General features: G+C 40.7%; 1 protein-coding gene across 1 annotated transcript in view; it reads left to right on the forward strand.

The window, feature by feature from the left end:
• LOC121389277 (sodium- and chloride-dependent betaine transporter-like) overlaps positions 1-12,115 on the forward strand; it is a 34,928-nt gene extending 22,813 nt beyond the window's left edge. Inside the window, exons 7-13 of the mRNA XM_041520872.1 lie at positions 2,877-3,001; positions 4,053-4,165; positions 4,713-4,844; positions 6,390-6,489; positions 10,105-10,205; positions 10,645-10,812; positions 11,736-12,115. Of these exons, the coding sequence (XP_041376806.1) occupies positions 2,877-3,001; positions 4,053-4,165; positions 4,713-4,844; positions 6,390-6,489; positions 10,105-10,205; positions 10,645-10,812; positions 11,736-11,837 (841 nt within the window). The 3' untranslated portion in view covers positions 11,838-12,115. The remainder of the gene's footprint in view (positions 1-2,876; positions 3,002-4,052; positions 4,166-4,712; positions 4,845-6,389; positions 6,490-10,104; positions 10,206-10,644; positions 10,813-11,735) is intronic.
• Positions 12,116-12,936: the final 821 nt, after the last annotated feature.

The following is a 12,936-nucleotide window of genomic DNA, read 5'->3' on the forward strand; positions in this document are numbered from 1 at the left end:
TAGGTCACTTACATCTTCAGAGGTAATTCACCTACACTTTCAGAGGTCGTCTCTCCACTGACAACAACTATCTGAGGTAGGTCACTTAACACCTTCTGAAGTGGTCACTCCATCGACATCAACTATCCGAGGTAGGTTACTTAACACCTTCTGAGGTGGTCACTCCATCGACATCAACTGTTTGAGGTAGGTTACTTAACACCTTCTAAGGTCGTCACTCCATCGACATAAACTGTTTGAGGTAGGTTACTTAACACCTTCTGAGGTCGTCACTCCATCGACATCAACTGTCCGAGGTTGGTTACTTACACTTTTAGAGGTCGTCCCTCCATCAACTGTCTGAGGTAGGGCACTTACACTTTCAGAGGTCGTCCGTCCATCGACAACAACTGTCTGAAGTAGGTCACTTACACCTTCAGAGGTCGTCCCTCCATCATCTTTCTGAGGTAGGTCATGTACACCTTCAGAGGTCGTCCCTCCATCAACTGTCTGAGGTAGGTAACTTACACTTTCAGAGGTCGTCCCGCCATCGACAACAACTGTGTGAGATAGGTCACTTAACATCTTCTGAGGTCGTCCCTCCATCAACTGTCTGAGGTCGGTCACTTACACTTTCAGAGGTCGTCCCTCCATCAACAACAACTGTCTGAGGTAGATTACTTACACTTTCAGAGGCCACCCCTCCATCGACAACACTAGTTCACACAGTTTGCGTAAGATTTGTTTGTTGTTGTTCATACCCCAATGAACGTAAAAGAAATAACAGACAATCCTTAAAACTATCTTCAATGGATCTGGACAATTTGCTAAGACTGAAAGTAATCAATACAAAAATATACTGAGAAAGACATATACATGTATGTGAAATGCTGGACTTCCTCATTGACAACACGTATGCCAGAAAGAAAAAAATGTTTTATTTAACGACGCACTCAACACATTTTATTTACGGTTATACGGCGTCAGACATATGGTTAAGGACCACGCAGATTTTGAGAGGAAACCCGCTGTCGCCACTACATGGGCTACTCTTTTCGATTAGCAGCAAGGGATCTTTTATTTGCGCTTCCCACAGGCAGGATAGCACAAACCATGGCCTTTGTTGAACCAGTTATGGATCACTGGTCGGTGCAAGTGGTTTACACCTACCCATTGAGCCTTGCGGAGCACTCACTCAGGATTTGGAGTCGGTATCTGGATTAAAAATCCCATGCCTCGACTTGGATCCGAACCCAGTACCTACCAGCCTGTAGACCGATGGCCTAACCACGACGCCACCGAGGCCGGTACATGTATGTCAGATTCGGGGATAGACCCTATAGACAGGAAGTAGGTATTCCCATGGACACCACCTGTGCTCCGTTACTCGCCGATTTGTTTCTCTATGCATATGAATAAGATTTTCTAACTAATCTGGCTAAATCAAAACAAAAGACAGACGAAAAAGTTGATATATTGGTGATCTTATATCATATGAATGCATATGAATAAGATTTTTTAACTAATCTGGCTAAATCAAAACAAAAGAGAGACGAAAAAGTCGATATATTGGTGATCTTATATCATATGAATGCATATGAATAAGATTTTCTAACTAATCTGGCTAAATCAAAACAAAAGAGAGACGAAAAAGTCGATATATTGGTGATCTTACATAATTCAGTAATAATAATAATAATAATAATAATAATAATAATAATAATTGAATCTAGAATTTCAAGTGTTTTTACGTGTAAATTTCATAGAAACTGATATACAATACGAAATTCGCGATTAGGCCAATAGACATAACCTACACACAATGTTTTAAGATAATCAATCTTCCTGGTGTGCCTAACTGCCTACCAAATTTCAGCTATATGGGCTTAGAACGTTTTTCACAAAATGACAAAACAGATGGGCTGAATAATGTTTTTAATACACAAAATTTAACATAATTCGCGATAGAAGTCAATACACATAATAACCTATACACACAATATTTTAATACATTTAATCCCCCGAGGGACCTAATTACCTACACAATCTCCACGAAATCGGTCCAGAACGTTTCTCAGAAAATGATTAAACGGGCAGCTTTAAAAACAAATCTCTACAAAAGCAATAGGTTCCCAGCGGAAAACGCGTGGGGAACCTAATAATAATAATAATGATAATAATAATAATAATATCACGAATTACATTTCATTGATTTACGAACCAGTGTTAGAAATAAAGGAAACTATAGAAAATATAAACTCTGTTTCATATCTTGATTTCATTTGTCAGCAACTCGAAGAGATTTATTTGGACAAAGAAATGTGATGGAATCATTTCGATTCCATCCAGAAATTATTTTACAATTTTTACGTGATACTGAATTTTATTCTAAATTTTAATTATATCTATCTGTGATATTTGTATTTTACAGAATCCTTTACACTGTGTTTTTATTTAACTGTTGAATTTTTATATTGATGTTGATCATCACTTTGTTTTTCCCATTACCATAGTTTGACACCCAATAGCCGATGTCTTTTTCGTGCTGGGGTGTCGTTAAACATTCATTCATTCATTCATTCATTCATATTTTGATTTATACAAAGAGATTCAGAAAGAGATTATGATCGCTTATAACAGTCCAAATGTCCGTCTAACTCTCGTACGACAGAGTACTCGGGCTAATCCTGCAACGAAGATGGCCCCCGTCATTAGTACTTTAACCACAGCTGTCGAGGTAGTTCTGCTGTGAATTCCTTTTAACAAGACTGTTGTTTTGTTTTCAGAGTAAATCTAAGAATTTGACAGAACTATTACAATATTGGCTGGTACAACGTATTTCGAGGGTGAGTCCGCTTTAATGTACTTGTAATACATTGCTGTTGTTTTGTAATCAGAGATGCCGTCTTCATATGTCTGCTGGGAGAGGGGACGAGTTTCTTCGCTGGATTCGCTGTGTTTTCCGTTCTCGGTTTTATGGCTGCTCAGATGCAGGTGCCTGTCTCGGAAGTGGTCAAAGCAGGTACAGTGTGTTGAATGTTACCGGCCTCGGTGCTGTAGTAGTTCATTAATTAAACTTAAGGTTGGCAGGTACTGGGTTCGCATCCCGATACCGTCTGACTATCGTATCATGGGCTATATATTTTTAGAGAAGGGAAGGAAGAGGGGGCAAACCACATTGGGAGAGGGCATCCATACTATGAGTCGTGACTGGTGAATTGGAATTGGGGGTGGGCGTAGGGGTGAAGTGTACGGGGTGCGCCAATGCACGGGGTGTATTATCCACACTATGTTTTTCATGTGTTTAATGTTTTTCGTAAAGGGATTTTGAAGATTTGTGTAGCAAAAAGATTACAGTTTTAGTAGTCTTGAGTTACTTAAAGTTTGTTTTGTATAACGACACCACTAGAGCACATTGATTTTGTAACCATCGGTTATTGGATGACAAATATTTGGTAATTCTGACCAACCGCGCATCAGGTGAACGCTTTACCACCGGGCTAAGTTCCGTCCATGAGGCAGGTAGTTACTGGGTTTACATCGCCACACCGGCTCACTGTCATAGCCTAGGTTATATATTTGGGGCAGTTGGAGGCAATCCACATTGTAGGTCATTCATACTATGGGTCAAGACTGTGAATTGAGGGTGGGGTGGGGATGGAGTGCATGGTTGCGCCAATGTACGGGGGGGGGGGGGGGATCCACAATATCTTTTTTCATGTTTTGATTGTTTTTCGCCATCGAATTTTGAAGAAATCAGTGTTTACGTGGAGTGACAAAACTATTACAATCTTGGTATTGATTGAGTTACTTATGAAAAGATAATGGCCCGAATATACGAAGCATGTTTTTTTGTTGTTGTTTTTTTGTTTTTCTTAGTTTTTTTTGTTTTTTTTTAAACGCAGGTGTTTATATTAAGCATCGTAAACGTATTGCCGACATGCACGTGAGTGAAGGTCTAGATGTCCATATTTACTCTGGGCGTGGCTTTCGTTAAAGAGAGCTGGTGTAATTTACAGATTAATTTACAGTTAAGCCATAACATATCATGTCCATGTAACGTTTGTTTTCAGGTCCAGGTTTGGCGTTCATTGCATACCCAGAAGCCTTGGCGCAACTTCCGGTTCCTCAGATGTGGGCGATCCTGTTCTTCCTGATGATGCTTACCATTGGTCTTGACTCTGTGGTATTGTCGATCATCCTACAACATGTTACCTAATAGCTCATCATTGGTATCGACTCTGTGGTATTGTCGATCATCCTACAACATGTTACCTAATAGCTCACCATTGGTATCGACTCTGTGGTATTGTCGATCATCTTACAACATGTTACCTAATAGCTCACCATTGGTATCGACTCTGTGGTATTGTCAGTCATCCTACAAAATCTTACTTGTATAATGTCAATGTTTAAGACAAATATCCCAGTTTGCTGTCTTTCAAGTTTGTCAATGTGTTAGCGACTAAAATATAACATTCAACAGCGAAAATTACATATTAAATCCATTAGTGTTTGTTTACAATATGCATTTCTTATGACTGATGTGATTGTGATCGACCCAATGTTTGTAATTGTTCATACCATTAATCTATTTGTTAATATATTATATACGTACATATGAAAATAGTAGACGGTAAAATTCAGTTTGCGCTGCTACAAACATCAGGCAGTTCAAACAGAATATATAGTGCCTGATATTATAAATAACCAAAGAACCTTCGTGCTTATAGTTCGCTGCGGTTGAGACGGTGATCACGGCTATAGTCGACAGCTTCCCACACGTGCTACTCCAGAAGAGAATACTCATGACGGCGGTTATCTGTATCGTCTGCTTTCTTATTGGATTGCCTCTATCCTTCCAGGTTTGTAAAGTTTGTTTTGTTTGACGACACCACTAGAGCACATTGATTAATTAATCATCTACTATATGATGGCAACCATTTGGTAATTTTGACATATAGTTTTAGAGAGGAAACCCGCTGCATATAAAATGGTAACCTTTAGTAGCCATGGACATTTTATATGCACCATCCCACAGAAAGGATAGCACACACTACAACCGTTGATATACCAGTCGTGGTGCACAGGCTGGAACGAGAAAGAGCCCAATGGGCCCACCGACGGGGATCGATCCCAGACCGACCGTGCATCAGGCTACCACTAGGCTACCTCCCGCCCCTGAGGAAATAAAGGAAAATTGGTTCAAGGACACTTCAAGATTAGTTTCAAACTTGGGTATTTATAGGAGTATTTTGATACTTAGTTAACACAGTGAGTGAGAGTGAGAGAGTGAGAGTGAGAGTGTGTGTGTGAGAGAGAGAGAGAGAGAGAGAGAGAGAGAGAGAGAGAGAGAGAGAGAGAGAGAGAGAGAGAGAGAGAGAGAGAGAGAGAGAGAGGAAACCCGCTGCTGCTAAAATGGCTATTTCCTCCGACAAATCAGCGAGGGACCCTTGATATACACTTTTCCATAGCCAGGACAGTACATACACTGTCCTCAAATTTACTAGTTGTTGGGGACTAGTTAGGACGGATAACCCCACCCCCCACCCCCCACCCCCGTGCAAAACATCAATCAGACGTATTAAGATCGAGCACTCTACCACTGGCCTGCAGCACAATTCTAGCATGTCCCTATTAATCGTTCAAGTGTACGGGTTGCATATAACAACAAATTGCACACACGTAGAAATGATCAGGCTACGCAAAAACCCACCAAATATTGAGTTTCCAAGCTTTCTTGCTATCATCGATCGGCGTTATCAACGTTCACAAGAGGCAAAATTAAGCTATCTGTTTGTTTGGAAAACCGGCCTCGGTGTTGTCGTGGTTAAGCCATCGGACATAAGGTTAGTAGGTACAGAGTTCGCAGCTCGGTACCGGCTCGTAACCAGAGCGAATTTTAACGACCCATTGGGTAGGTGTAAGACCGCTACACTCTTCTCTCTCACTAACCACTAACAACTAAACCACTAACAACTAACCCACTTTCCTGGACAGACAGCCCAGTTAGCTGAGGTGTGTGCCCAGGACAACGTGTTTGAACCTTAATTGGATAGAAGCACGAAAATAAGTTGAAACGAAATAAAATGTTTGGAAAAGTTAGTTTATAACCATGTTGTTTTTATATCACTTCGAAAACTATTTCGTGCTTATATCCAATTATATCTCAAGTACGCTGTCCTGGGCATATATATCAGATATCTGATATTAGTAAAAGACAAATCAGTGTTGTGGATTTACACCTAGCCACTGATTCATTAAAACTCCTTCTGGGTGAGAATCGGTGCCGAGATGCGAACACAGTACCTGTCTGCTTTTAAACACCACCCCGATTCGGAGGCCGCTGCCTATTTTTTAAGTGGCTGTTATATTTCTAATTAAAAATATTTTTATTTTCAAACTTCCAGGGAGGAGTCTACATATTTCAGTTAATAGACTGGTACGTGGCTGTTTTCAACCTGATGTTTGTCGGCTTTATTGAGGTGGTGATAATCGGATGGATTTACGGTGAGCAGTCTAATATCACGTGTCCTACTAAACACCGTTTTCAGTGGGCTTTTTTCAGTGGATTGTGGTCAATAATTCCAGTTTGGCTTCACGTCAAATAAAAATGGAAATGCTTTTTAAAATAACAAAACACATATACCAACTTCTCTGTTGTTTACGAATAGTAAGGGGATGTTCTAATATAATTCAACAAGGGTAGGGTAGGAAGATTCTAGGGTAGGTAAGGGAGATTTTAGGGTAGGGTATAGAGATTCTAGGGTAAGGTATAGAGATTCTAGGGTAGTTTATGGAGATTCTAGGGTAGGGTATGGAAATTCTAGGGTAGGGTATGGAGATTCTAGGGTAGGGAAGGGAGATTCTAGGGTAGTTTATGGAGATTCTAGGGTAGGGTATGGAAATTCTAGGGTAGTTTATGGAGATTCTAGGGTAGGGAAGGGAGATTCTAGGGTAGGATATGGAGATTCTAGGATAGGGAAGGGAGATTCTAGGGTAGGGTATAGAGATTCTAGGGTAAGGTATAGAGATTCTAGGGTAGTTTATGGAGATTCTAGGGTAGGGTATGGAAATTCTAGGGTAGGGTATGGAGATTCTAGGGTAGGGAAGGGAGATTCTAGGGTAGTTTATGGAGATTCTAGGGTAGGGAAGGGAGATTCTAGTGTAGGGTAGGAAGATTCTAGGGTAGGAGAGGGAGATTCTAGTGTAGGGAAGGGAGATTCTAGGGTAGGAGAGGGAGATTCTAGGGTAGGAGAGGGAGATTCTAGTGTAGGGAAGGGAGATTCTAGGGTAGGATATGGAGATTCTAGGGTAGGGAAGGGAGATTCTAGTGTAGGGTAGGAAGATTCTAGGGTAGGAGAGGGAGATTCTAGTGTAGGGAAGGGAGATTCTAGGGTAGATTCTAGGGTAGGAGAGGGAGATTCTAGTGTAGGGAAGGGAGATTCTAGGGTAGGATATGGAGATTCTAGGGTAGGGAAGGGAGATTCTAGTGTAGGGTAGGAAGATTCTAGGGTAGGAGAGGGAGATTCTAGTGTAGGATATGGAGATTCTAGTGTAGGGAAGGGAGATTCTAGGGTAGGAGAGGAAGATTCTAGGGTAGGGAAGGGAGATTCTAGTGTAGGGTAGGAGGATTCTAGGGTAGGGAATGGAGATTCTAGGGTAGGAGAGGAAGATTGGGTAGGGTATGGAAATTCCAGGGTAGGGTATGGAGATTCTAGGGCAGGGAAGGAAGATTTTAGGGTAGGATATAAAGATTCTAGGGTAGCGAAGGAAGAGTTTAGGGTAGTTTATGGAGATTCTAGGGTAGAGACAAGATATTTTAGGGTAGGGTATGGGGATTCTAGGGTAGGGTAGAAAGATTCTAGGGTACGGAAGGGAGATTCTAAGGTAATTTATGGAGATCCCAGGGTAGAGTATGGAGATTCTAGAGAAGGGTAGGACGATTCTACGGTAGGGAAGGGAGAGTTTAGTGTATGGTTGGAATATTCTAGGGTAGGGAAGGGAGATTTTAGGGTAGGGATGGGAGATTCTAGGGTAGTTTATGGAGATTCTAAGGTAGGGATGGGAAATTCTAGGGTAGGGTATAGAAATTCTAAGGTAGGGTATGGAGATTCTAGGTTAGGGTATGGAGATTCTAGGTTAGGGTATGGAAATTCTAGGGCAGGGAAGGAAGATTTTAGGGTAGGATATAGAGATTCTAGGGTAGCGAAGGAAGAGTTTAGGGTAGTTTAGGGTAGACGAGAGCTTTTAGGGAAGGGTATGGGGATTCTAGGATAGGGTAGAAAGATTCTAGGGTAGGGAAGGGAGATTCTAGGGTAATTTATGGAGATCCTAGGGTAGAGTACGGAGATTCTAGGGAAGGGTAGGACGATTCTACGGTAGGGAAGGGAGAGTTTAGTGTATGGTAGGAATATTCTAGGGTAGGGAAGGGAGATTTTAGGGTAGGGATGGGAGATTCTATGGTAGTTTATAGAGATTCTAAGGTAGGGATGGGAAATTCTAGGGTAGGGTATAGAAATTCTAAGGTAGGGTATGGAGATTCTAGGGTAGGGAAGGGAGATTCTAGGGTAGGATATGGAGATTCTAGGGTAGGGAAGGGAGATTCTAGGGTAGGATATGGAGATTCTAGGGTAGGGAAGGGAGATTCTAGTGTAGGGTAGGAAGATTCTAGGGTAGGAGAGGGAGATTCTAGTGTAGGGAAGGGAGATTCTAGGGTAGGAGAGCGAGATTCTAGGGTAGGAGAGGGAGATTCTAGTGTAGGGAAGGGAGATTCTAGGGTAGGAGAGCGAGATTCTAGGGTAGGAGAGGGAGATTCTAGTGTAGGGAAGGGAGATTCTAGGGTAGGATATGGAGATTCTAGGGTAGGGAAGGGAGATTCTAGTGTAGGGTAGGAAGATTCTAGGGTAGGAGAGGGAGATTCTAGTGTAGGATATGGAGATTCTAGTGTAGGGAAGGGAGATTCTAGGGTAGGAGAGGAAGATTCTAGGGTAGGGAAGGGAGATTCTAGTGTAGAGTAGGAAGATTCTAGGGTAGGGAAGGGAGATTCTAGGGTAGGAGAGGGAGATTCTAGGGTAGGGTATGGAAATTCCAGGGTAGGTATGGAGATTCTAGGGCAGGGAAGGAAGATTTTAGGGTAGGATATAAGAATTCTAAGGTAGCGAAGGAAGAGTTTAGGGTAGTTTATGGAGATTCTAGGGTAGAGACAAGAGATTTTAGGGTAGGGTATGGGGATTCTAGGGTAGGGTAGAAAGATTCTAGGGTAGGGAAGGGAGATTCTAGGGTAATTTATGGAGATCCTAGGGTAGAGTACGGAGATTCTAGGGAAGGGTAGGACGATTCTACGGTAGGGAAGGGAGAGTTTAGTGTATGGTAGGAATATTCTAGGGTAGGGAAGGGAGATTTTAGGGTAGGGATGGGAGATTCTATGGTAGTTTATAGAGATTCTAAGGTAGGGATGGGAAATTCTAGGGTAGGGTATAGAAATTCTAAGGTAGGGTATGGAGATTCTAGGGAAGGGTAGGACGATTCTACGGCAGGGAAGGGAAAGTTTAGTGTATGGTAGGAATAGTCTAGGGTAGGGAAGGGAGATTTGGGTAGGGATGGGAGATTCTATGGTAGTTTATAGAGATTCTAAGGTAGGGATGGGAAATTCTAGGGTAGGGTATAGAAATTCTAAGGTAGGGTATGGAGATTCTAGGTTAGAGTATGGAAATTCTAGGGTAGGGTATGGAAATTCTAGGGTAGGGTAGGGAGATTCTAGGGAACATTAGGAAGGTTCTAGGATATGATTCTGGGTAAGGGTAGTGACATTCTAGGAAAGGGTAATGGGATTCTAGGATAAGGAAATTTTATAGTAGGTATGAACATTCTAGGGTAAGGCATAGTAGAGAGATCGATCTTAGGATGGGCTAGGGTATGGACACCAAGGTTGGGTAGGAAACACTAGGGCAGCACATGGTGATTCAATGGTTAGGTACGGAGATTGTGGTTAGGGAGGTTCTAGGGTAGGCTACTGTATTTACGAATTGTTATCAACTTAAAAGTCAGGCACACCTGCCCCGTGTAGGAGTTCAGCCATTTTGACTTGAGCCTTTTAATTAATTTTATTTCCTCCTTCAACAGGAGCGGACCGCTTTGGTGATGATATTGAACTGATGTTAGGAAGGCGACCACCGCTAATCATCAAACTGCTTTGGCGTTTTGTTTCTCCCTTGATGCTGGTGGTAACGTATATTTAGCTATTTCCGTGTACCGCTTCGATCGACTAAATTAAAGTTAAAGTTTGCACCACTGGAGCACATTGATTTATTAATCATTGGCTATTAGACGTTAAACTTTTGCTAATTTACATATAGTCTAAAAGAGGAAACACGCTACGTTGTTCCATTAGTAGCACGGGGTATGTTACATGCACCATCCAATAGATAGAATACAACATACCACAGTCTTTGATATACTAGTCGTGGTGCACTGGCTGGAAAGAGACATAGCCCAATGAGCCCACAGACGGCTCAACAAAATGTATATGTTACCAGCCTAATTTCAGTCACAGTCTGTCTCACCATTTAATAAGTCAGATAATTAGTCAAACACTTGAGCCAAGTGCTTTACATTTACTCAGATAATAGGAGACAGATAATGATAAAATTGATTCTTTTTCAGATGGGGATGATTATTACCGTTACGAACTACAAACCACCCTCGTATGGAGACTATATCTACCCCGGGTATGCCGAAATTATCGGGTGGAGCCTAGCTCTTCTACCTTTACTACCGATTCCTATCTGCATGGCTCTGGAACTCAGGAAAGCCAAGGGACCCATCTGGCAGGTAATCTACGGCTAATATATAGCCTGCCACGAGTCACACCGCCGATCTTATCGGAGGTCAGACTCTGGAATGGTGTGTTCGAAAACCTAGTGGTATACGAGAACGTTAAACTAGTTATCTATTTATTTAATATATAATGAATGAACGTAATTAATTAATTCAGTTTCGGCGATATCATGAATCAGTAATAATATTAGTATTTTTTTATTTGTAGTAGTAGTAGTAGTAGTAGTAGTAGTAGTAATAGTAGTAGAAGCAATAGTATTAGTAGTAGTCGAAGTAGTTATAGTAGTAGAAGCAGTAATAGTAGTAGAATTGTAGTAGCAGCAGTAGTAGTAGTAGTAGTAGTAGTAGTAGTAGTAGTAGTAGCAGTAGCAGTAGTAGTAGTAGTAGTAGTAGTAGTAGTAGTAGTAGTAGCAGCAGCAGCAGTAGTAGTAGTAGTAGCAGTAGCAGTAGCAGTAGCAGCAGCAGCAGCAGCAGCAGCAGCAGCAGCAGCAGGAGCAGTAGCAGGAGCAGGAGCAGTAGCAGTAGCAGCAGCAGCAGCAGCAGCAGCAGCAGCAGCAGCAGCAGCAGCAGCAGCAGGAGCAGTAGCAGGAGCAGGAGCAGTAGCAGTAGCAGTAGCAGCAGCAGCAGCAGCAGCAGCAGCAGCAGCAGCAGCAGCAGCAGTAGCAGTAGTAGCAGTAGTAGTAGTAGTAGTAGTAGTAGTAGTAGTAGCAGTAGCAGTAGCAGTAGTAGTAGTAGTAGAAATAGTTGACGTAGTTGTAGTAGTAGTACCTACTATACAACTACTACTACCTACTACTATAGTAGTGTATTTGTAATTGTGCTTTGAGTAATAAAAGTAGTCATATGCATGATGATTACAATAAGGATAGAATAATTAATAACAATGACTGTACTATCATTATTTGTTTTCGTTTCAGAGACTTAGACAAACCACACTACCAAATAATACTTGGTGTCCGAAGAGCATGGACGCGAGACAGAAATATGTCACACAGAGACAAACATTAGAAGTTTACTAAGGAGTGATTCTCAGATTTGACCAGTGGGTTGACAGGTTCATTGATGACGCACACTATTTCATTCACCTCTGCGTATTTCGCTCTTTCACAATACTCCGAAATTTCGACCTAGTTGAAGTAAATGGCGGTCATTTTGGATTTACCTGTTTTCCACTTAAAACGTGTGTTTTTTCAACATTTTTAATACTGACATGGTGATTTTGTCAAGGCAATTGGGAATAAAAGGGTCAGTATCAAAATTGGTAACATTTTGTGTCCCGGCTGTAAATTATATTATAAAATGTATATATTTCCCAATTGTTTTCACAGAATATTACTTTGACATATATACACAAAACCACACATATTTGTAATATATTTCGGACATTAGTGTTTAGAAAATCAGTATTTTATTTCAGAAATTACGCTGAAATCTCATGTCCCTTGCAAGGGGTGAAGTTATATAAAGTTTAATATTGTGTCAAAAAATATATTATTCTTTAACATTTTTTGCATAAATGTAATAATGAGATATTAAGTAACAATACTGTGCTATTATACTCTATTTTTTATAATTATATTTTACACATTTTTTTTACTAAATATGTGTGTTCCTTATATATATATGTCCATACTGTTACCTCCATCATAAAATGTTCATAATTGGATCTCCATGAACTTGGTCTTGTTGTACTTTCTACAAAGGATCTTCCACTTTCTGTCTTATCATTTGAATGTGGCCTTAATTCAGTAACTTGTACCAGAACACACCAATTTTTGAACAAGTAAGTATATATCTTTGCATACAAATTTTGAGCATCCATACTGTTACTATCTTAGCATATGCCAAAATTAGAAATTACATTTTAAAACATTTAAGGAAATTATATTGTCTAAGAGCACACTATGTACCAACCAGGCATTCTACATTTGACCTTGACCGTGTGTACATAATTGCTAAAATATTGTAAAATTATTATATTCCATAGTCCATATTATAGTCCATACTGTTACTTCACCCCTTGCAAGGGACATGAGATTTCGGCATAATTTCTTAAATAAAATACAGATTTTAGAAAATTAATGTCCGAAATATATTACAAATATGTGTGGCTTTGTG

This window comes from Gigantopelta aegis, chromosome 14 (assembly GCF_016097555.1).
Source record: "Gigantopelta aegis isolate Gae_Host chromosome 14, Gae_host_genome, whole genome shotgun sequence".
NCBI classification, from domain to species: Eukaryota; Metazoa; Mollusca; class Gastropoda; order Neomphalida; family Peltospiridae; genus Gigantopelta; species Gigantopelta aegis.